The sequence below is a fragment of the Gobio gobio genome, assembly GCF_949357685.1.
Source record: "Gobio gobio genome assembly, chromosome: 22".
NCBI classification, from domain to species: Eukaryota; Metazoa; Chordata; class Actinopteri; order Cypriniformes; family Gobionidae; genus Gobio; species Gobio gobio.
This window is the reverse complement of record NC_137118.1, coordinates 33,785,981-33,810,372: the sequence shown is the minus strand read 5'-3', so window position 1 is coordinate 33,810,372 and position 24,392 is coordinate 33,785,981. Positions and strand designations below refer to the sequence as shown.

At 40.6% G+C, this 24,392-nt stretch overlaps 1 protein-coding gene across 2 annotated transcripts in view; it reads left to right on the top strand.

Annotated features, from left to right (window-relative positions):
- The window catches only part of nipblb (NIPBL cohesin loading factor b), a 56,712-nt gene that overhangs the window by 11,836 nt on the left and 20,484 nt on the right, over nt 1–24,392 (top strand). The window contains exons 3-29 of one of the 2 annotated variants that reach the window (XM_079805389.1): nt 566–731; nt 828–928; nt 1,774–1,882; nt 2,023–2,174; nt 2,469–2,617; nt 2,742–2,823; nt 7,782–8,321; nt 9,607–11,730; nt 11,893–12,015; nt 14,233–14,421; nt 14,543–14,611; nt 14,689–14,778; nt 14,899–14,999; nt 15,137–15,223; nt 15,306–15,537; nt 17,466–17,617; nt 17,845–17,925; nt 18,012–18,112; nt 18,196–18,325; nt 19,617–19,699; nt 20,211–20,343; nt 20,453–20,596; nt 20,684–20,770; nt 22,746–22,960; nt 23,611–23,713; nt 23,792–23,890; nt 23,995–24,141. In XM_079805389.1, coding sequence (XP_079661515.1) covers nt 566–731; nt 828–928; nt 1,774–1,882; nt 2,023–2,174; nt 2,469–2,617; nt 2,742–2,823; nt 7,782–8,321; nt 9,607–11,730; nt 11,893–12,015; nt 14,233–14,421; nt 14,543–14,611; nt 14,689–14,778; nt 14,899–14,999; nt 15,137–15,223; nt 15,306–15,537; nt 17,466–17,617; nt 17,845–17,925; nt 18,012–18,112; nt 18,196–18,325; nt 19,617–19,699; nt 20,211–20,343; nt 20,453–20,596; nt 20,684–20,770; nt 22,746–22,960; nt 23,611–23,713; nt 23,792–23,890; nt 23,995–24,141 — 5,789 coding nt within the window. Of the gene's footprint in view, nt 1–565; nt 732–827; nt 959–1,773; nt 1,883–2,022; nt 2,175–2,468; nt 2,618–2,741; nt 2,824–7,781; nt 8,322–9,606; nt 11,731–11,892; nt 12,016–14,232; nt 14,422–14,542; nt 14,612–14,688; nt 14,779–14,898; nt 15,000–15,136; nt 15,224–15,305; nt 15,538–17,465; nt 17,618–17,844; nt 17,926–18,011; nt 18,113–18,195; nt 18,326–19,616; nt 19,700–20,210; nt 20,344–20,452; nt 20,597–20,683; nt 20,771–22,745; nt 22,961–23,610; nt 23,714–23,791; nt 23,891–23,994; nt 24,142–24,392 lie in introns of both variants that reach the window. The other variant, XM_079805388.1, reaches the window with a different exon arrangement.

Sequence of the window (24,392 nt, the reverse complement as noted above, 5' to 3'; positions counted from 1 at the left end):
ACACTCCTATCGCAGATTTTTTTATTTATTTATTGACCTGAGGGAAGGGTTCTGACAGACCAATCACAGCGCTTGCGGTCCGCGTAGAATTGACGCGTTGTTACATTTTTGGAGAGGTGCGCGTCAGGGTACGGCGTAGGGTACGGGGTATCCAACGTGTCTATGCGTAGGGTACGCCGTACCCTCTGCGTGCACTCGACGCAGAAGTATAAATTGGCCTTTAGGCGACGCTGTTGCAATGTAATTTTTTGCCAATATCTTGCAGCCCTAATCAAAAGGACTGATTTCTTTTTGCGTATGAAAATGACTTGGTGTACCTTCAGAAGTCAGCATAAATATTCATCCAAACGGTATATACGGATGAATGCCTTCTTTTGATTGGCTATTGAAGATGTTGATTAAATGTCTGTTCGTACCTTTCAAATCGATTGGACTTGATTTGTAAAGGCAATAATTTCTTTGTGCCTGAATCGAAATAGGAAGTCCCGAAGAATTGTCTGAAATATTTAATGCCTCCTGTTGTGATAAGGAATAACTCATGTTTTTGTTTTTGTTTATTTCTTAGTGTTAAATCAGCTGCCTCTCCCCTCCCCTCTTCCTGCCACCACCACTAAGAGCCTGCTGTATAATGGGAGGATCGCAGAGGATGTCAGCTGTCTGCTGTCCCGGCGGGACGACACTCTTGTGTCCCAGCTGGCTCACAGCCTCAACCAGGTGTCCACCGAGCACATGTGGGTATCTCACCTCTGCCTCACCAAATGTGTTTATCTTACATAATATGTGAAATATCTGTGTGGCTCATTCCGTCTTTGTAATTCTGCATGCAGAGAGCTGAAGGACAACTTGGGCAGTGATGACCCGGAAGGAGATGTGCCTCTACTGCTACAGACGGTGCTGTCTAGGAACCCCAATGTCTTCAGGGAGAAAAGTACGCCCACCCGATACGGGGTTCAGGGCGGTAAGGAGATACTGCAGAAATAAAGCTGTTTAGTCTGGGCATGCTTTTACTCTGTGGCCTCTGTTTGAGCTCCCTGGATTCAAAATCCCATTTTCCTAGTTTCCAGACTGTAATTAGTATTAATTACTGGTAACATTAATTAGAATTTTAGATACATGAAATCAAATGCATTTGAAACTGCCATTATGTAATCTTTTTACATTTGGCTCTATGCATGCACTACCGTTTTAAAAGTTTAGTGTTGGTAAGATTTTTTAAAAGCAGTCTCTTATGGTCACCTAATGCTGCAACCTGGGGTCATTAGTATAACCCCCTACGACGAGGCAAAGCTGGACGCTCTTGCTGAGTTCGAAAGGATTGAGAGGGATACTACTAACACACACAGTTAAATCTCATATCTCACGTTAATCTTGAGTACTTAAAGAGTAGTATTGCATCCTTCATATCTCCGGAGTCTTTAGTTTTATCCGAAATATAAATGACACATATGCTGTAGCCAAGCTCGTAGAGGTGTGCAGAGCGCGGAGCTAAAAAGTCACAAGTACACACACAATACATCATGGCATTATCCCTGATAAAGATAAAAATCTTACTGACAGCAAACTTTTAAACTGTAGTGTACAAGATCACAAAATGTAACTGTAGATCACAAAATGTAAGTTTATTTTAATGCTGACCAAGATAAAACTAATCTTATTTGTTCTAGTTCTAGTCAGATAGTATGGCAAACATTAGCTTGAATTGCCATGCCATTTACCACATGAAGTCAATATTTTTAACCATGGTTTGTTGACTCTTTATTTTGTGCTTTAAAGGTTTAATGCAACAGCCAATGATACCACCGTACAAGATGCCTCCGAATTCCATGCATGGAAGTCCGGCGTCAAACTACCAGCAAACCACTATCACTCCGAGCCCTCCCAGGTACTGTTCCAGTTTCCTTTTTATTTGGGTTAGATCGGTAAACGTTACCATTTTAACTGCAATTCGTGTGAATAAAGAACTTAAAGTATGCAGATCCATTTTCAGCCTGTATACTGACCATTTCAACTGTTACTCAACAGCCGATATGTTCAACCTCAGCCGGGTTCTGGTACCAGGTACATTCCCCAGCAGAACAGCCCAGTGCCCAGCCCGTATGCACCACAGAGCCCCGCAGGCTACATGCAGTACAGCCACCCACCCAGCTACCCTCAGCACCAACAGATCCAGCAAGGTGAGTCCATGATCTCCTCTCTGACGAAAACTTCGGATTGGAAGAGGATTGTCTCCATTTTCAGTGTCTGTAGTCTTAAAACGCCTCAAGGCTCTAGAAAAAGTATTTTTTATATGATTTGCTACTAGTGAATCTTATTTTATCCAGCCTCTTGCTAAATTAAACAAAACCATCCCTGGCTGTTAAAATAAAAAAATTAAATATGTGTTTACTTTCTTAATGCATGTTCCTGGTCTTATTTCAAACGATTAATCAGTGAAGATTGATCACAAAAAATGATTTTGTGAGTTGCAGTGTCTGTATCCAGTCCAATAGTTCCTGGTGCAATGAGAAACATTCATGACAACAAGGTCTCTGGTCAAGTGTCTGGCAACTCCAACCACAATGCGAGGCATTGCTCCAGCGACGAGTACATCAGCATCGTCCAGAGACTCGGAAGTGATGTGAGTGCTTGCCAACAGAAGGTTTTATAACCCTAAAAATATTTCTGTCTCAAATTAATTTTTCTTAATTCAATTGGGCCTGGATTGGCACATTTTTCAACCCATGTGGTCTGTGTTTTCACAGGAGAGTGACCCTGCAATGAGAAATGCCTCCTTTTCTGTACGCTCCGTCTGCTCTCCTGCTGGAAGTGAAGGGACTCCGAAAGGTGGATTGCATCTCCATTTTTGTACATACACTATTTTTTAACTCTTAGGCTTCTCCTTCCACCCCATTGGTCTCTTTTCACATTGTATTTTGTAGGGCTGGACCAGAATATTCTAATATTCGTTCGATGGGTTGGTATTCGATTTTCAAATTTGTGATTCGAATATTCGTTGTTGTTGTTTTTTTGTGAACACCTGGCATCCCGCTCAAAACGGCTCTCATTCGCGCTTGCATATGTTTACACTAAAAAATCACTATAAAATACAATTCTTTTTTTCAATTATCTTATAGCCAAGCCATTTTAATAGCCTCGTTATACTTAATAAATATATTTGCTTCTTCTTAGTGTTCAGTGCACCAGAGCGCACAACTGCACAAGCTTATTTGGCAGAAGCCATGTCTGAGCTTGCATTTTGGGTTAAACTGCGTTCGTTTGACATTGTGGAAAATAGAATAATATAATCAAAATGTATTATCCTTTTTATACGTTAGGGATGTGACGGTGAAAAAATGTTCCCTCAGCGTTTCCCTCAATGCTGTGCTTGTGCGCTGAGCGGCTGAACGCATGCAGCTCTGCGCCGCGTTTACTTTCGGTTTGCCAATTCAGGGGCGGGTTGCTTGAATTGTGGGTTCATTAGCTATTATTCTAAAATGAAAAACATAGCAACAAAACAGTACAATGACAAACTCCCTTAAGTAGGTGCTTTTACATCGCTTTAAAACCAAATATTCCGCGATCATCTTGTAATTTAGCTCCTCGCTCTCGTGTAGAATATGATCTGACTGCTGCTGCTGATGTGCTGAGACGGCCGTTAGTTTGGCTCGAGTGGCACGTTCAGTTTTTTAATTGTAGTTAGTCTTAGACCCTAGCCTGGCCGTGTTCTACAGCTTACCAAAACTATCGGCCCGAGTCCCGTGATTTTTTATTTTTTATTTTATTTTCTTTATCCTCCCTGTTAGGCCTACACATCGTTGCAGCCATTAAAATAGTTCAGTTTTGTTTTTAATGTCAAAGTAGTTATATTTTGTTTCGTTTCTTTATTAAGTTAATTTAGAAAAATGTTTAAAGCATTTTTTTGTTTGTTAAATTAAAGTTTTAGTTGTTTTAAAGTAATGACCAAGCGGACAGCAGCTGACAGTGAGTTAACTGCATGTTGGATCAATTTAGCCTCTCAAATCAACACTGGACTTGTCTTACTTGTAATGAAATCCATAGATATAAAACACTTCAAGCATCACAATGTTGGTTTAAACATTTAGCCTACTATCACCACCACCACAGTAAAAAGGCATTTTTGACAAGCTGAGGCTGATGCTGCTCGCAACGGCGCAAATGAAACAAATAAAATGAAGTGACGTGACGGGTTTTTTTAATTAATTAATTAATTTTTTATTTAATTTGTTTTTTTATTTTAGTGCCATATAGAACCTTTTTTTTTTATTAAACATTCCTCCCTATTACACATTGTTGCAGCCATTAAAATAGTTCAGTTTTGTTTTTAATGTCAAAGTAGTTATATTTCGTTTTGTTTCTTTATTAAGTTAATTTTAGAAAAATGTTTAAAGCATTTTTTTGATTGTTAAATTAAAGTTTTTTTTTTTTTAAGTAACGACCAAGCGGACTGAGTGAGTTAACAACACATGTTTGATCCATTTATCCTCTTAAAGGTGAACTATGTAGGATTTTTGCAGTAAAACATCCAGAAATCACTAGGCCAGTGTTATATATTTTGTTCAGTTGAGTACTTAGAATATCCCAAATGTTTTCAACTATTTGTAAATCGTGAGAAAATTGCTATTTTAACCAAGGAGCCGGGACGTGTGAGCTATGCGTGTGAGGGAGTCGCCTGTCGATTGCGTCATATCTGCGTCACCCTCGGTCTCCGGTTTTATTCAGTGAAACACTTTACTCTCACTGCATTGTGAACAAGTGTCATAGCAGCCGCCGAGCGAACGTCATAACTTCCTTTTCAACACACTCAGATATATCTAATACGATAAACAGAGCTGCGTTACCTCACGCTCAGCACTGGAGAAGAGGAAGTGCCGCCGGCAACCGTGTCATAATAAAAGTCCCGACAGCGACTATGCCATAATAACAGTCCCGCTCTTCAATCGCTCCTGCGGCCTTGCTCAGCTCCACAACACTCGGTCCTGCTCTGCTTCAGACTACAGTAATGTTAATAATCGCATCCATGAACATGATTTCTGCCCGAGTCCTATCCTGACTGTTTCCCACCGGCTGTGAGGTGAAGACCACATTTCCCGAGATTCTGCGCTCAAACGTGGCGTCATCAAACTACGCCTTTGTTTTGAACAGGCGACCTCTAGTGGACGGAAAAGTTACATAGTGTAGCTTTAAATCAACACTTAACTTGTCTTGCTTATAATAAGTTTTTTTTTTTTTGAGGAAACTTGTTCAAAAAGAAATAAATAAAAATTAGGCAGGTTGTCTTAACTTAGCTACACCTCTCCGCAAAATTAATATAAATCCGATCTTCAATTCTTGCGCTATATGCACATTTAACGGAGTTCATGTCAACGAAAGCAACAGATATGAGCTGCATTATAGGCTATTCATCAGCTCATTTCAAGATCAAAGACCGTAATATCAGAACGAGTGACCTAAGCACTGTAAGAGCATTGAGTCTCATTAATGAAGATGATTGTGTTTTTGAGCATCTAAGAGGTTCGGCAGTTTGCGTGTTGGCTTGCTTTACTCATTTGCGGCGATACTCTAAACACTGTGAGCCATCTTGACAGTCGTGTTGTCATAGTCTCATGTTGTTTCCACCAGCGCTGCACACCTCATTGTTTCTTTTAATTAATGAATGTCTAAAATATAAAATGAAGGAAAAAGCCTGCGTTTGAGGTATGACGTGAAAATTGGCCCGAAGCCCGGCCCTATGGGCAGAAATAGGGGCTCTTAGTCTGTTCTATAACTGAACAGAATTATTTTTACTAGCTACTATAATATATCAAAACTGGGACGTAACAGATCTGTGTGTTTTGTATCACTAGTTCATTGCCCGTTCGCGGAGCATAAAAGCCCTGCCCGCGTGAGGCGCGCCGCTTCTCCAGATTCCAGCCTTTATTAGAGAGAAGGATATGTTCAGCTCCTTCCCTCCGAAGCTTCGAATATTCGATGTTGATCACTACCAAAGCTTCGAAGCTCAAAAAATGGTATTCGGACCAGCCCTAGTATTTTGGGTACATTTTGCGTCATTGTGTTTACTAGCGGCAGCTGTGTACCACAGTAAGTAGGTAACAACTCAGGGTGAGATATTGTAATAAATTATCCATATTATTGTCATTTTGAATGTACACATTTTACACTCTTGTGCTTGTCTGTCGTGGATGTATAGCATAAGTATCCTTTCTGTTCTCCAAAGACAATATATTCAGAGACAAGCAGCTGTGAGAAATAATACCATCCGCCTGTTAAGTAGTGATGTAAGGAATACTGTGTCTGGGTTCAAGCCTCTACTCATTTCAGTTAAGAACAGTTGTTTATGAGCACTATTAATTTATAGAACAAACTAATATGTACACTACAGTCTCTGGGCATGCTGTGTCCCAGACAACGATATTTTAAAGGGCTAGTTCACCCAAAAATAAAAATTCTGTCATCATTTACTCACCCTCATGTTGTTCCAAACCTGTAAGACTTTCATACATTTTTGGAACACAAATAAAGATAATTTTAGTAGTTCTTTGTACCACAAAGTTCATAAAGAGGTCGTAAAGCTAATCCATATGAATTTAGCCGTTTAGTCCAAATTTTTTGAAGAGACGGGTTTACCATGAACAGATTGAATTTGTACTTTTTTTCACATATAAACATTGATCAGTGAACATAAACAGAAGCTCAACCAAACCTGCTTGACAAACCTCATTGGTTCTTGCCGAAGCTCAAACGGGCTGCCTAAAAGCCTGTACACACCGTACAGGTGTGTACAGCTTATCGCCAGCGTTTTTCGTGACTTTTTTCGGCGCGTCTTGTGCCATGTGCCAAGTGAACGTGCACATTCAGTAGATAGTTCTCCCAGTACACAAGATGGTGCTGCGGCACTTTAAGCTTCTTACATTCGCTTGTCACACAGAAGAAGAAGAGAGACAGTATTTACGTGCTTGCCAAAACCACAGATATGTAATGTCTATGGACAAAACCATTCACACTCTTTTTGCTAACTGGCAGGCAGCATTATCAGCTCATTTTCTTCTTTGTCTACTTACTACTTCTTCGTCGTATCAATGTGTGCTCGGCAAGACCGTTTTGTGCTTGAGCGCCACCAAGTCGTGTTTTACTGTCACTTCAGCAGCTCCAGGCACGTGAACAAAAGCGCTGATCTTATTGGTTGGCCAGTTTTTAACGCACCGCGTCAAAATAAAAAAAACGAACCCGAGGCGTTTTTTTTAAAAATGACGCTTTTACGTCTGGCGTTTTACGCGTCTGTGTGCACACTCACATTGGTGCCCATTGTTTAGTCACGAGGCGTTAAACGCCCGCGAAAATCGTCCCGGTGTGAACAGGCCTTAACACACAAGAACAAACCTCATTGGTTCTTGCACGTTAACCAAGCATGCTTGAGTGTCCGTTTACCATAACTGATGTGAGTTGTTGAATATATATATGTGAATAAAAGCTCAAATTAAATCTGTATCGGTGTATAAAGCAATTGTGTCTTCAGAAAATCACTCAATTCATATGGATTTGTTTTACAATCTCTTTATGAACTTTTTGAAGCATCAAAGTGGTAGTTGCGTAGCTATCATTTGAGGGAAAGCTTTTGGGATTTGATTGAGCGTGATGTGATGTGTGACTTAACAAGTGGATAGTGAGTGTGACCGAGGGTGTGCAAAGATGCAAAAATTGCACCGCGCCAAAAAACACTGACAAACTGGTTTACACCAAAACATTTACACTGAAGTATTTTTTCTTTGTTGTTTAAATTTCAGTTGTATCTCGGCCACCTTTGATTCTTCAGTCTCCTCCACCCTACACCTCCCCAAGAGATGCTGCTTCTGACCTCCTGTTGGACTCGCCTGAACGGAAAAAGAAACAGAAAAAGTTAATGAAAGAGGAGGGAGGTAAAGGTGCCATGTATGACATTGTCAGCTCGCCCACTAAAGACTCCACAAAGCTAACGATAAAGTTGTCTCGAGTGAAGTCGTCTGAGACGGAGCAGTCAGCTGAGCCGTTGTCGGCACTAGAGCATGGCTCAGACGCTGAGAACGAGCTATCGTGCAATAGCTTACCATACCATCGGAACCCCCAGGAACGGCTCTCCGCCGGCCAGTGTCTTTCGGGGGAGCAGTCGGCCTACCAGCAGGTTCCTGTATTACAGAACACTGGGGCACTTGCAGCCAAGCAACCTGGGGTCGTTAGTGGAACCCCCTACGACGAGGCAGAGCTGGACGCTCTTGCTGAGATCGAAAGGATTGAGAGGGAATCTGCTATAGAACGAGAACGCTGCTCTAAGGAAGTTCAAGATAAAGGTTGTTTATTTTCCTTTTATCACTTGACGTGCATGCTTTTAATTGATAAATCTAAATGCATTCATCTGTATGGAAGTTTTTATTAGTGGTGTTTGTAAAGGTGTAAAGGTGTAGCAACAATCAGAAACACAACTGTTAACAGCAAGTAACACCTTAGGCCACGTGTCCACCAAAGCGTTTTTTCCCCCTGAGGCTAGCGTATTTTTTTTTTTTTCTCAATTGCTCTCAATGGTCGTTTTTACAGCCGCAGAGAGAATGTTAAACTTTGGATAAAACGCAGCGCTCATCACATTTTACTCAGCCGCCAATCACAGTGGCGAATACCACATTGACCAACCGTCACATCCTGCTTGTACAGCGGCAACAGACGACAAGAAGCACAACAAGGAAATAAATAGTGACGAGGCAAATACTTTACATTGCATTGACCATTTTTATATTCAGAAGCAAACAGTCTGCGAAATAAGATACTCCTAACACTTCCGCAGATATTCCATGTCATAGCAACCAAACCGTCTCAACTGAAATAAATGCTGCACTGCTTCAGTGCGCTTAAGCGCTCACAGCTAGTTGTTTTCAGAAGAGTGCTGGCGTTTTCAGCTGGCTAAACTTTGGTGGTCACATGGCCTTAATAAAGCAGTTCCCTGGCAACCACCCAGAACATCTTAGCAACCACACAGTAATATAGTAACGTCTTACCTTAGCAACTGCCAAGCAGCACCCTAGCAACCACCCAGAACATTCCAGCAACCACACTGTAATATAGTAACACCTTACTTTAACATCGGCAAAGCAGTTGCCCTGACAATCACCCAGAAGTTGTTAGCAACGTGCTAGTAACCAATCAGAACACATTAGCAACAATGACAATGACCCAGAACATCCTAGCAATTCCGTAGTAGCACCTCACTTGGCAACGGCAAAGCAGTGCCATGGCAAGCATCTTGAACATCCTAGCAAACACAGAATAACATGCTAGCAACCATTCAGAGCACCTTAGGAACCACAAAGTAGGGCCCTGGTAACTACCCAGAACATCCTAATGACAGCAAATTGACATGTTATTAACCAAACTGCTTAACCACATAGCAGTGCACTTGGAACTACATAGTAACATACTAATAACCATTCAGAATAACTTAACATCTGCATTTGCAGTGCCCTGGAAACTACAGAAACCCCTAGCATTGAGCCAGCGAATTTTGCACTGGCAAACACCACTCAAAATTATTGATGAAAGTGTCGATGTACACTGTTTCTTACATGTGTGATTGTAACTCTACAGATAAACCTCTGAAGAAGAGAAAGCAGGATTCGTACCCTCAGGAACCAGGAGCTGCTGGCACCGCGGGAGCTTCTGGAACACCTGGCGTGGGTGGTGGATGCAATGCTGGGAACAAATTGGTACCTCAAGAGGCTTGCGCTGCTAGCAATGGAGCCAGTCGGCCGGCCTTGATGGTCAGTATTGACCTGCAGCAAGCAGGCAGGGTGGAAGGGCCAGTGGACTCCTGTCCTGTCCCTGCAACAGAGGCCCAGCGCTGGCCAGAGGAAGGCTCTGAATCCACCGGGGTCTTGAGACTCAAATCAAAGACAGATGGAGAGATGCAGAAGACAGTAGACGGTCGGCCAGAGGTCATCAAGCAACGAGTGGAAACCACACCACAGAAAACCGCTTCAGATGGACGACCAGAGACACCCAAACACAAGCATGAGAACCGCCGGGAAATCTCAAACAAAGCGAGTTCGGAAAAGAGATCGGATCTCTCCAAGCACAGACATGACGGTAAGGCTGACAAAGTGAGGCCTGAGGGAAAAGGTCACGAAACTTCCCGAAAACACGAAGGACGATTGGAGTCAACTCGAGAGAGCAAAGAGGAACGGCACAGAGATCGAGACAGTGAAGGCTCTAAAGTCCGTCGAGCAGACACATCTAAATCCAACCGGGTAGAGCAGGAAAAAGATGGGGGCAAGGAGCGGGAGAAAGATCAAGATAAGGAACTGGAAAAAGATCGGAACAAGGAGCTGGAGAAAGATCGGGACAAGGAGAGAGAGAGAGTGCGGAACAAAGTGCGGGAGAAAGATCGGAACAAGGACCTGGAGAAAGATCGGAACAAGGACCTGGAGAAAGACCGGAACAAGGACCTGGAGAAAGATCGGAACAAGGACCTGGAGAAAGATCGCAACAAGGACCTGGAGAAAGATCGCAACAAGGACCTGGAGAAAGATCGCAACAAGGACCTGGAGAAAGATCGGAACAAGGACCTGGAGAAAGATCGGAACAAGGACCTGGAGAAAGATCGGAACAAGGACCTGGAGAAAGATCGGAACAAGGACCTGGAGAAAGATCGGAACAAGGACCTGGAGAAAGATCGGAACAAGGTCCTGGAGAAAGATCGGAACAAGGTCCTGGAGAAAGATCGGAACAAGGTCCTGGAGAAAGATCGGAACAAGGTTCTGGAGAAAGATCGGAACAAGGTCCTGGAGAAAGATCGGAACAAGGTCCTGGAGAAAGATCGGAACAAGGTCCTGGAGAAAGATCGGAACAAGGACCTGGAGAAAGATCGGGACAAGGACCTGGAGAAAGATCCGGACAAGGAGCTGGAGAAAGATCGGGACAAGGACCGAGAAAAAGTTCGGGACAAGGTGCGGGAGAAAGATCGGGACAAGGTGCGGGAGAAAGATCGGGGCAAGGTCCGGGAGAAAGATCGGGACAAGGTGCGGGAGAAAGATCGGGACAAGGTGCGGGAGAAAGATCGGGACAAGGAACGGGTGAAAGATCGGGGCAGGGAACGAGAGAAAGATCAGGACAAGGAACTGGAGAAAGATCGGGACAAGGAACGGGAGAAAGATCGGGATAAGGTTCGGGACAGGGATAGAGACCAAGAAAAGAAACGCCACACAGAATCAACAGAGCACCGGGACAAACGTTCCCCTGAGCAGCGTTCGCGCCCTGACAGTCCTCGAGTAAAACAGGAACCCCGTAGTGGAGCAGAATCCAGAACAAAACCTGAGCGGTCAGTCCACAAAACTTCCAACAATAAAGATGAGAAACGGAATGGCGACAACAAGAACCGACTCGATGGACAAAAGCCTCCATCCTCAGACAGTAAAACCGCAGAATTTCCCAACTACCTGCTGGGGGGCAAATCAGGTGCATTAAAGAATTTTGTCATTCCCAAGTTAAAACGGGACAAAGATGGTAATGTTATGCAGGAAGTGCGAAGAGAGCTGTTTTCCGAGCCATGTGTGAAATTAGAAAAATTGGACCTGGTAGAGGACCTTAATAAGGGTGCCAAACCTGTTGTGGTTCTGAAGAAACTTTCCATTGATGAGGTCCATAAGTTGATCAGTAATTCGCGCAGCTCTAAATCAAGCAAGAGCAAGTCGTCTTATGGCAAATCATTCGGAGGTAGGTCCCTGTGACCATTGTTTTCTTGCTTATTCATGACCGGAGAGTGTTTAGTTCATTGTACACAGATTTGACTGACTGTCTGAATATGCATTTGAAGAGTTTGAGTTGCCCTCAAATTTGATGATTTAATGTTGATGGAACTTCGTCATGTCCTGCCAGAAATGGATTCCCGTATGCCACTGTGTGAGAGGGTGAAAATGAATAAACGCAGACGCAGCGCCACTAATGAGAAGCCCAAGTATGCCGAAGTCAGCTCAGATGATGACAGCAGCTCTGTAGAACGTAAGTAAATATGCTAAATCTAATGCCATTTACTAGGGATGAAACGATTACCGGTTTCATGATAAACCACAATAAAATTTAGTGATGGTTAGTAATAACGTTTAAAATTTAACTATCATTAAAACCGCGTGTGATTAGCACCGCTGTTTTTTGAATGAGAAGAAATGGCAGAAGGCAGTGACAGCACTTGGGGGATTATTCAGACTTCTAAAAGGACCAAATCTGAGGTGTGGTCATATTTTGGCTTTTACAAAAGTCCTGAAGGGAACTTAATCGAAGATGGTCACCCTGTCTGCAGAACATGCCAGAAGAAAGTCACTGTAATACGGGGAAACACTTCAAATCTGCGAACCCAAGGCAAGTGGACTTTGACCTCACCAAAACGCAAATAATAACGGGAAGCGAACGAACAAATTCAGACAAGACTAAGTTGACATTTAAGGGATAATCAGGGCTTGACATTAACAACCGCCATTTGCGGGTGTAATGTTATTTCGGCTGCACACTGTGCACTCTGTTGCTCTGACTCGCTGAAATCTGCACTCAAAACGTACGATGTACGCAGGAGATTCACTCATCATACCGTGGTTGACTGTTTCTGTTCTATTTCAGCAGCGAAAATAGTTTCAAACAAACACAGCAGAACCACAGCGCATCTGATATGACTGGCATAAAGTTGGCGAATTTAGGGACCGTCTCTAAAGTTACATACAACATTGGTAACGTTAAAAGCGTTTCTGACTTCAATAGCCTTTGAAGAAAATGACAGTCATAAAACTGACTGTAAAGTGTTCATCTAGGTGTCAGGTATGATGCACACCTTTTGATATTTAATAAAATAAACAGTCAAATCATGAAAATATGGATATGCATTATTTCACTAGGATACTGTTTGGGCTCTTACACAAAATATGCTAGATTTAAATGCATCATAGCTGAACACTGATGAGAATATTGCTTGAGAATATATTTACAGAGATAATATTAGAGATTATATTTACACCAAATTATTATTAAGCAAGCGTTGCTCTTGACGACGGCCATTATAATGAAGTAAATCCCACAGAATAGAATCTAGGTTTAAAAAGTGCAAAGAGCTGCTTTTATTTATTTGTTGTTTGTTGATTTTCAAATATAAAACTTGTTGAAATGTTTTAAGTGCGTGCATATGTTCTTTTTGAACACTTTCATCTCATTTGAACAAAACCTTGATAATATTGATAACCGTGATTATTTGGGTCACTATAATCGTGATGTGAAATTTCCATACCGTTTCATCCCTACCGTTTACACACTTAAGCCTGCTTAAGCTGGGCTCACACTACAGGAGTTTTAGGCCGATTTATCCACGATTTTCCTCTCCTGAGAATCGGACAAAAAATCTTGTCAAGGACCTTGATCGGTTCCGATGTTCGGTGCAAATTATCTGGTAATGTGAGGCGTTCATAGATTGAATCTTGCACCTCCCAATCTGATCTCACACAAATCGGGGCTCCCCGATTATATCAGAGATGTTTGATATTTAGAATTTTAAATCGAGATGATTATGTCAGTTCTTTCACAATAGTGAATCAGAGCACTTTTGAAATTGCGACCGCGAAACAAGCTGCTGTGTGCGGGTCCGTTGTACAGCGGAGATGGCGTGTGGAGTGTTGCAATAACACGTCTATTTGTGTAACGTGTCTTCGAAAACATTGCAAACGTATGGACAAAGGGTGAAATCTGAGGAGAAATCACCTTGGCTTTGAACATACCGGGTGAGTGTAGAAGGCTGCTAGCAAATGTAAACATTACCTGTTGAGACAATGACGATCTGCTACGTACATGTTTACATCTGCTTCCCCATGAGATCACGTGAGGTCCTCGTCCCTGGCATGATAATCTTAATATCATCTTGTAGTGGGTGATGCGCAAACATTTTAAAATCTTGTAGTGTGTGCATTTTTGAGATTTGAGAGAGTAAAATCTGTGAAGATTCTCCTTATGTGAGTGCTGCCTCCAGATTTGACTATAAAACTCCTCTAGTCTGAGCCCAGCTTTAGAAATCAGGGTTTTATCATTATTGTTTGTGGTTCACATGAACTCTGTTTGTCTGGCTGACGCAATTGTTCTTCTGAATTATAATATCGTCTCGGCTTAATTGTTTGCGTTGGGAAGTTTGTAGATATTATAGCTCTATGTATTTCCATTGAAATGTTCTTCCTTCCTGGATTTTAGTGGCCCCAAAGCGGTCGAAAAAGGACCGAGACAGAACGTGGGAATTTGAAGAAAAGGAACGGAGGGGTTCTGGAGATCACCGGCGGAGTGGTGGTCACCACGACAGTCGGAGAAGTTCAGGCAGTCGATACAGAGAATGCAGCTCTGGGGACTCTGATGAAGATTCGCCCCCTCCCAGCCTGACTGACCGTAAGTGACCAGTTAGATGCAATAGCATTTATTGTGTTTGTAATGTTGGAAGTTTTGTTGCTCAAATGGTTTAAAGTTTGGAAATCGAATAACTCTGACCACTGACATCTTTCAAAACCAGTTGCCAGAAAGTTGAAGAAGGAAAAGCAGAAAAAGAGGAAAGCCTACGAGCCCAAACTGACTCAGGACGGTATGTTCACAGTTTGTAATGAGCTATAAACGATCTGAGATGCTAAGATCTTAAGTAATCCACCTTTTGCTTCTCAGAAATGATGGACTCTTCCACGTTTAAGAGATTTTCCACCAGTGTTGACAACATTCTTGAAAACCTTGAAGATGTGGACTTGACATCATTAGGTAAATGTGCAAATTTGGAGAAATTATTACATTTGACATTGAAAGTTGAAATTTTGTTGTACTGGAATGCTTCTACAAGTTTGACAGTAATTGATTTAATTAACTTTTCTGCGGCAACAGATGATGACGAGATTCCTCAGGAACTGCTGCTCGGAAAACACCAGCTCTCGGAGTTAAGCAGTGAATCAGCCAAAATAAAGGCCATGGGCATCATGCATAAGGTGGGTACAGGATTGCCTCTGTCAACAGGAGAGACTGTCAACAAGAAGGACCAGTTTTAAGAGACAGGAGACATCATAAATACCAAAGCAGGTTTTTGTTTACCTCATCTTTTAATGCTAACTGCTTTTATCCTTAGATTCCATCTGATAAGATGGTGAAAGTCCAGAGTATTTTGGAAAAAAACATTCAGGATGGTGCGAAGCTCTCCACCCTCATGAATCATGTAAGTATCATTGTAGTTTCTACTGGCAGAATGGCTTTGCCGTCAAATCTCTCTGACAGCTTCCCTGTCCTTGTGATTTCAGGGCAACGACAGGGACGACGAGGAACGTTTGTGGCGTGACCTCATCATGGAACGTGTCACCAAATCTGCTGATGCTTGTCTGACGGCTCTTAACGTCATGACCTCAGCACGAATGCCGAAGGCCGTTTACATTGAGGATGTTATTGAGAGGGTCGTGCAGTACGCCAAGTTCCATCTACAGAATACGCTGTACCCACAGTATGACCCCGTCTACAGGGTGAACCCTCATGGCGGTCAGTGCTACACCTCGACAGTGTCCTAACCTAAAATATCCTTTCTATTCCATCCTAACTTCAGTTTTTGTCCTTATCAGGCAGGGCCGCAAATTATTGTACAACAAGATGCCTTGTCTGTTGCTTAGTTTATATATTTTTTTTATCTCGTCAAACTGTGTAGACCCACCTACTGTGAAATTAATTGGTCAAAATACTTTTCCATTAAATATGTTCTGATTGGCTGATTATCATATTGCTTTCATTGTGGACGGAAAAATTGCTTGATGCTGGAAACTTTACTGATTAGGACAAGATAGATGTGTATTGATATACCATCGAGGGTTGTGAAATTAGTTTTCCTGTATACATACAAATTTCTGTATCTTCCGGCCTGAACTATGACCTGCGTGAAGTGTGTTAATCTGAGGAATGCTACTTCAGACTTCAGCGTGCCATTTCAGCATTAAGTTCTCTTTCGCACTTGAATGGACAAAAATACACACAATTGCCAAAATTCCCGTTTTATCAAGTATCCTCGTAAGCACAGCCTTAAATTAATCAAAAAGTCAAAGCAGCCTAACAAACCTGCTGCTGTCAGTGTCATTAAAGGGTTAGTTCACCCAAAAATTTAAATAATGTAATTTATTACTCGCCCTCATGCCGTTCCACACCCGTAAGATCTCTGTTCATCTTCGGAACACAAATGAAGATATTTTTGTTGAAATCCGAAGGCTCAGTGAGGCCTGCATAGGCATCAATGTAATTTGCACTCTCAAGATCCATTAATGTACTAAAAACATATTTAAATCAGTCCATGTGAGTACAGTGGTATAATATTAATATTATAAGGCAACGAGAATATTTTTTGTGCGTCAAAAAAAACACTGCTTCATGAAGCTTCGGAGCGGAAACGAATCAGCGAGTCGATTTAGTGGTTTGGAGCGCCAAAGTCACGTGATTTCAGCAGTTTGGCGGTTTGACACGCAATCCAAATCAGGATTCGACTCGCTGATTTGTTTCTACCTGAAAATTGTAAAGCATTGTTTACTAGGTTACATGGGTAAAAAAACAAAACAATGAATCAATAACTTTTTTGTGCATTTTAGCAGAGCAGGAAAAAATCTGAACCGGCCTCACTTGGCCAGTAGAAAAACCCTTAGCGTTGAGGCCTGATATATTAAAAGCACAGCTAAATGTGACATTACAATGGCTTTATGTGAAGATTGTTCGCTTAAATTAAAAGATATATTTTTTAAAGCCTATTAAATGTTAATTTTGATAACTTTCAATTATACTGTAATGTTGAATGGCTATAATTAATGGCTAAAATTGAGGGGGGAAATATCCATTGCCGTATCACTACTGGTATCAGTGTAACTGGCCTTCATTCATAGTGCTTAGTAAAAAGATGCCATTAAACAAATATTTAAAATATACGTCTTTGTGGTTTCTATATTATTTTCGCTAAGTATTAAAATATAAAAATATATTAAAAACATGAATTAATCATGATTAATCACACCTAACATTACAGAAAAATTTGCTATTTATAAATTTTTTAAAAGGGTTATTCACCCAAAAAGATGACACTCGTTCATGTTCCAAACACAAATTAAGTTTTTTTTATGAAATCTGACAGCTTTCTGTCCCTCCATTGACATTCTACGCAACTACTACTTTCAAGCCCCAGTAAGATAGTAAAGACATCATTAAAGAAATCCAGGTGACCCAAGTGGTTTAACCTCAATTTTATGAAGCAACGCGAGTGCTTTGTTTGCACAAAAAAACATAATTTACCACGTTATTTACAAAATATGAATCTCCAATGCGTGTTCACATATCTGCTCTCATGTCAACACAACAACACGCATGCGTTGTGGTGCTTTTGTGAACTTTTCTAAATTATACTTATTAATTTATACAATTCCATTCTTGCTCCATTTCAGGTGGAACACTAAGCTCAAAAGCTAAGCGAGCAAAGTGCTCAACGCACAAGCAGAGAGTTACTGTCATGCTCTACAACAAAGTTTGTGATGTTATCAGTAACCTGTCTGAACTCCTGGAGATTCAGTTGTTGACTGACACGACCATCCTTCAGGTGAGAGTCTGATTCATGACTGCTGCTTCTTCTGGACAACATCCTCTTGTTCTGTCCCATGATATTACGAAGACAAACATTTCATGCACCAATTAATTGAGCAGAATAAGACGAGATAGATGCATTTAGAATATAGTTGTAGTCAATTTCCATATCACACTGACTCCAAAATGAACTTTTCCATTAGCAAAATTATGAAATCTGCACTTGTATCTCGCTCCATACAGATTTCATCTCTGGGTATCACTCCATTCTTTGTTGAGAATGTGAGTGAACTGCAGCTTTGTGCCATTAAACTAGTGACGGCTGTAAGTACCAGTGCAGGTCTGATTTCTTTATACTATGCTTTCCTGTGCTAACTGTGTCTAACACTGTTATGTTGTGCGATTCCCAGGTGTTCTCTAGATACGAGAAGCACAGGCAGCTGATCCTAGAGGAGATCTTCACCTCTCTCGCCAGACTGCCAACCAGCAAGAGAAACTTAAGAAATTTCAGGTATCTGCTGCAGTCCAGTCTACCAGTATGGGCGTGTTTTCAGCATGTGTATTGACTATATATTGACTATATTGTGTGTTCAGACTGAACAGCAGTGACGTGGATGGGGAGCCCATGTACATTCAAATGGTGACGGCGCTGGTTCTGCAGCTCATTCAGTGTGTGGTCCATCTACCTTCTGATAAGGACTCGGATGATGATAATGACAGAAAGGTAACAGCAGATCTTAACATTTTGCTCTTAACATGGCACTTTCTTTAATGGGGCCATAACATGGGATCAAAATTGTATTGCTGTTTTGACATACCCTGATGTTCACCAAAGGTTCAGTACAGAACGAATCGGCACCCATAAACCCTGGTCCGGCTTGTGTTTCCACCGGCAACAGTACGCTTATGATAGGCATGGTGTTGCGATCAACATCATTCTCGCATGAAGAAGAAAGTGACATAGTAAACAACATGGATGACATACAGCAGATCTTGTTCTTGCTTCTCGCATGTGGCTGTTGTCACACAAAGAAGACATGCTTTGTTTGAGCCAAGGCTGCTGGCTGCAAGGAAAAACACAGCCGAAAATGTATGCACAAGTGACGATTCTCTGTCAACCAATCAACGTTTCTGCAGTGAGTCTAGCTCCACCGGACTACTGTGCTAGGTACCCCAATGGAAGGGTGCCAAAAAAAGTGGTACAATACAGAATTAGGGTACCATTCACAACTTCTGATAATGGAAACGGCAAAAATTGCGTACTGTACTGAACTGTACTGCTCTGAGCCAATACTATTAGCAAATGCCAAAATGTTTGGATTATATATTTATCAATATATAATCAAAAATACAGAATGTAATGTGAAATATTATTACGATAAAAAAAAGGATTCTATTTTAATATATTTTAAAATGTAATTTATTCCTGTGATGTCATCTGAATTTTCAGCATTATTACTCAGCAGTCTTCAGTGTCACTTGATCCTTCAGAAATCATTCTAATATGTTGATTTGTAGCTCAAGAAACATTTATTATTATAAATATTGAAAATAGTTGCTGGTAAAAGATGTGATGCATATTTTTCAGGATTCTTTAAATAGACAGTTCAAAAGAACAGCATTTAGAATTTTTTTTTATAAAATCACTTGATCAATTTCATTCATCCTTGCTGAATAAAAGTATTCATTTCTTTCAAAAAATCTGACCCCAATTATTTAGACAATCAGAGCAGAGGTAATTTACATATTTAACCATGTCATTTTTTTATTGACTGAGGTATTAAAGTTACAGTAGCAAGAACATATATATTATATACAAAATATACATATTTTTGGGGGCATTTCTGGTTTTTGGTTTGTAGTTCTTGGCTAAATAGCTACTTGCTGAAATAACTGTCACGTGTTATATGTGATTGTTAGTCTCTTTGGTAAGAAAGTGCTTTCCAAGAATGTTTGATATTTGTACCTTTTAGGCATATTTTATACAGTTATTACATTTAATTTCTTTTTTTCAGGTTGATCAGGATGTACTGATCACAAACTCGTATGAGACTGCAATGAGGACAGCCCAAAACTTCCTCTCCGTTTTCCTCAAAAAGTAAGAAAAGCCACCAACATTATTCCAGCGACACACCTCAACCCATTTATATTGGGTAAAAAAATGTAAATTTATATTTAAACATTGTCATTCTAGAATCAGTAAAGTATGTGTTTTTGTCTACATAACGTGGCTTTAAGCTGAGTATGGTACAGTATTTCAGGAAACACCTGTTTTGCTCTCATTTGATGCTTTTTAGGAGGAGATGCTTGTCAGGACAAGCAGCATCTCTAAATTAATTAAAAAAAGTGTCATAGTTTTTACTTTGTGATTGTTTTAAAGTAATCTATTTTTATTTATTTATTATTTATCTATTTTTATTTAATTTGCTTTATAGATTCTGTCTGACATTTATTTTATTTTTTTAATTGTATTGTTTATTTGACGGACAGTACTGAATATTTGCCCCATGTTGCAGCAGATGCTCTATTAGCTACATAATGGATTTTTTTCATGAAGATATTTTAAGAAATGTTGAGATTAAGTTTAATTTGTCTTTTTTATGTTTAAGGTGTGGTAGTAAGCAAGGTGAGGATGACTACAGGCCACTCTTTGAGAACTTTGTTCAGGATCTACTGTCCACAGTGAATAAACCTGATTGGCCAGCTGCAGAGCTACTGCTCAGCCTTCTGGGAAGACTTCTGGTGAGTTTCAGATTGATATTTCAGAGGTAGAATGTAACAGCCTTTGGCAGTTGCAATTTGTTCAGTTACATCACTTAAACTCACATGAAGTCCTGGTTTCTCTTGGTAGGTTCACCAGTTCAGTAATAAGCAGACAGAAATGGCTCTGAGAGTGGCCTCTTTGGATTATCTGGGCACAGTGGCTGCACGTCTTCGCAAAGATGCTGTCACCAGCAAAATGGACCAGCGTTCCATCAACCGCATCCTCGGAGAGGTAAACAGCAGAGTCTGCCCATCTGTGCATCACATGGATGAATCCCTCCTGGTCTGAATGAAACTGATGTTGTTTTTTGCTTTACAGAGCTCAGGCAGTGACGAGATTCAGCAGTTGCAGAAGGCTTTGCTGAATTACCTGAACGAGAATGTGGAGACTGACCCGTCTCTATTGGTGAGAAAATGTAGACATTGCAAGCTAAAAAAAACTTCAGACTAGACTATTGTCCGAAACGACGTTTGAGTTACGATTCTTATCACACTTCTGATTTCATGGACGAATTTGGACGGGACTAACATCTCTGTGTTTGTTACAGAGGTGGGAGTTTTATACATGTGGGTGTTACAGAAAGTCCACTCCACTTATATTGGCACCCTTGGAAAATATGAGGAAAGGCGGGTGTACAAATAAATCTGCATGGTTTAACCTTTTGAGCTTTCATTCAAAAATTTCACCAAATTCTAACCTTTCATTTAAGTAAATTATTAAATAAATGTTTTTCTCTAGTTCACCTTGGCCACATTTATTGGCACCCAATTATTGCAAAATTATTTTCCCAAGATAACAGCTCAGTCTTCTTCTATAATGCCTGATGAGTTTGGAGAACACCTGAAAAGAGATCAGAGACCATTCTTTCATACAGAATCTGTCCAGATCCTTCAGATTCACAGATCCATGTTGGTGCTGCTTCTCTTCAGCTCACTCATATAGGGTTCAGGTCAGCGAACTGCGACAGCCATGGCAGAAGCATCATTTTGTGCTCAGTGACACATTTTTGTTTTGGTTTTGATGGGATTTTTGGATCATTGTCTTGGTGGAAGATCCAACCACGGTCCATTATAAGATTTCTAGCAGAAGTGGTCAGGTTTTGATTTTGTTTTAATCTGTTGTTATCTGCTAGAATCCATGATACCATATATCTGAACAAGATGTCCAGGACCTCCAACAAAAAAATAGGCCCACAACATTAAAGATCCAGCAGTATATTTAACTGTGGGCATAGGGTACTTTTAATTATTTTAAAAGCTCTTTTTTTTAGTTTCACCTGACCATAGAATACAGTTCCAGTCGTGTCTAACAACTGAATATGCTAGAGTTTGTTTTTGGAGGAGTGAGGAGTATTTTTCTTGAAACCCTCCCAAACAACTTGTGGTGATGTAGGGAGTTGTTGTTCAAACTATCCTCTTCACCATGCTTTAGGACGATATAGACACACATCCTCTTCCAGACAGATTTGTAACATCTTTAGTTGATTGGAATGTAATTATTGCCCTGATGGTGGAAATGGGGATTTGCAAAGCCTTAGCTATTTTCTTGCAGACACTTTCTATTTTGTGAAGCTCAACAATCTTTTGCTGCACATCAGCATATTCTTTGGTTTTACTTGTTGTGATGAATGATTAAAGGAATTTGGCCTTTGTGTTTCCTCATATTTATACTTCTGTGGAACAGGAAGTCATGGCTGGACAATTTCATGTTCCTAGTAGTCACCCTGGTGTGCTAAAAAAATGTAAATATGAATGGGAATATACTTGAGATGTATTACTCATAAGAATTTCTAGGAGTGCCAATAATTGTGGCCAACATGCATTGGAGAAAAACATTTATTTCATAATGTGAGTTCCCACCTTCAATTGTTTTACTTCAACGAAAGGTTAGAATTGTGTGAATTTATTATTTTTTTTTAATGAAAGATCAAAAGAATAAAAAATGCAGATTTATTTTCACAGCCGCCTTTGCTCATATTTACCAGGCCAAAATTAGTGGAAGGGCACTGTAAGTGAGAAGAGAAATCTAGACACGTCTAAGTCGTTTTATTTTATTTTATTTTTCGTCTGAAAATGGTAGCTCAGGTAGGTCAAAAAACTAATGAGGAGAAACATTAGGATAATACAACTTCAGAAATATTCGCAATATCACAGATATTTTTATTAGGATGGGATTAGATTTCAAGGACCATTGAGTTAGCCGAAAAATGGTAGGTAATTTGCTCTGTGATGCCGACCAAATCTGCCATATCTGTGTTTTTCTCACACAACCTCAGTAAAAATTCCAAAGTACACCTGTGAAACACAAATTTCTCTGACATCCTCTGGGAAAACTAGTCCCTCTGGTGGTTTTAATGTTGTGATGTTTTCATCTCCAACAGTTTGCACGGAAGTTCTACATCGCGCAGTGGTTCAGGGATACCAGCACTGAGACGGAGAAAGCCATGAAATCACAGAGGGACGACGATTCGTCCGATGGGCCTCACCATGCCAAGGATGTCGAAAGCACTAGTGAGATCTTACAGAAAGCTGAAGCGCGCAAGAAGTTCCTTCGGTCTGTTATCAGGACCACGGCATCGAAATTCAGCTCACTGAGGTACAAACAGCAGTGATTTTTACCATGACAACAACTTTCTTAAGGAGGAGCTATTATGCTTTTTTTTTACATTTTCAACTTTCCTTTAGTGTGTAATGTTTTTGCACTGTTTTTACAATGCTGTTTTTAGCATGAAAAAGGTCTGCAAAATTACAAAGCACAAATTCAACTCCAAAAGCAGTTTATCTGTTTATAGTTTCTGAACTCCCTCAAACACCTTGATTATAGTCTTGAGTTTTCTTCTGGAAACGTACATGTCACAATATTCCTCATTTAAATACATGCATACACAAAATAAAGGGGTGAGTTGGGTTAGTGTGTTAAAACTTGCAGTTATGGTAAGGGGTGTGACATTTCTAAAACGCACTCAAAGCAATTGACCTATCACAACACACTGGTCCAACCAATCAGAGCACGTTGCACCATTTGGAAGGAGTGGCTTCATAGAGACCGGAAATAAATAGAGCATTACTGACAGACTGGGAAGAGGAGTGCTGCAACAATTTTTTTTGAACATTCAAACATGAAAACCTATTCTAACTAGATCCTAAAAACAAAATAAAGACTTTGAGGCATAATAGGTCCTCTTTAAATAGCCAGTTGTTAAACTTGTTTTGAAGTGTTTTGAAACCTGCTATGTGTTTTTCTAGAGTCAACTCGGATACAGTGGACTATGAGGACTCGTGTCTTATCGTGCGATATCTGGCCTCCATGAGGCCGTTTGCACAGAGCTTTGATATTTATCTTACACAGGTTAGAGGTCACCACATCTCTCAGTATTTCTCATTGTATTTGCATCTCAATAACATGTCTCCACATTTGTGTCTGCAGATCTTGAGAGTTCTTGGTGAAAGTGCCATAGCAGTGAGAACTAAAGCGATGAAGTGTCTTTCTGAAGTGGTTGCAGTGGATCCGAGCATTCTGGCGCGGGTGGGTGCATTTATTAAATTTTTTTTTACTTTTAACTTTTGGAAAAATCTAAAGCTTTTTAATGTTCTCATGTGCAATTTTTTTTTTAATGCTCTTGTTTGCAGTCGGACATGCAGCGGGGAGTTCATGGCCGACTGATGGATAATTCCACCAGTGTGAGAGAGGCTGCGGTTGAGCTGCTGGGGCGCTTCGTACTGAGTCGACCCCAGCTAACTGAACAGTATTACGACATGCTGATCGAGCGCATCCTGGTTTGTGCTTTTTCTTTGCACATATACACTTCAGTATTTTACAGACATATTTTGTTTAATGACTGGAAAAATATTTATTTGACTTTTGACCCTAACAGATTTTCTTAATAGCTAGTTTAAAGGGTTACTTCAGTGATTTAGCATTAAGCTTTGTATCAGTAGAAACCCGGTAGTATATTCGAATTATGGTACTTTCGCCCCTCATGTCCCCCTGAGACGAGAGAATTATGCATTTTATTTCTGGAAAAAAT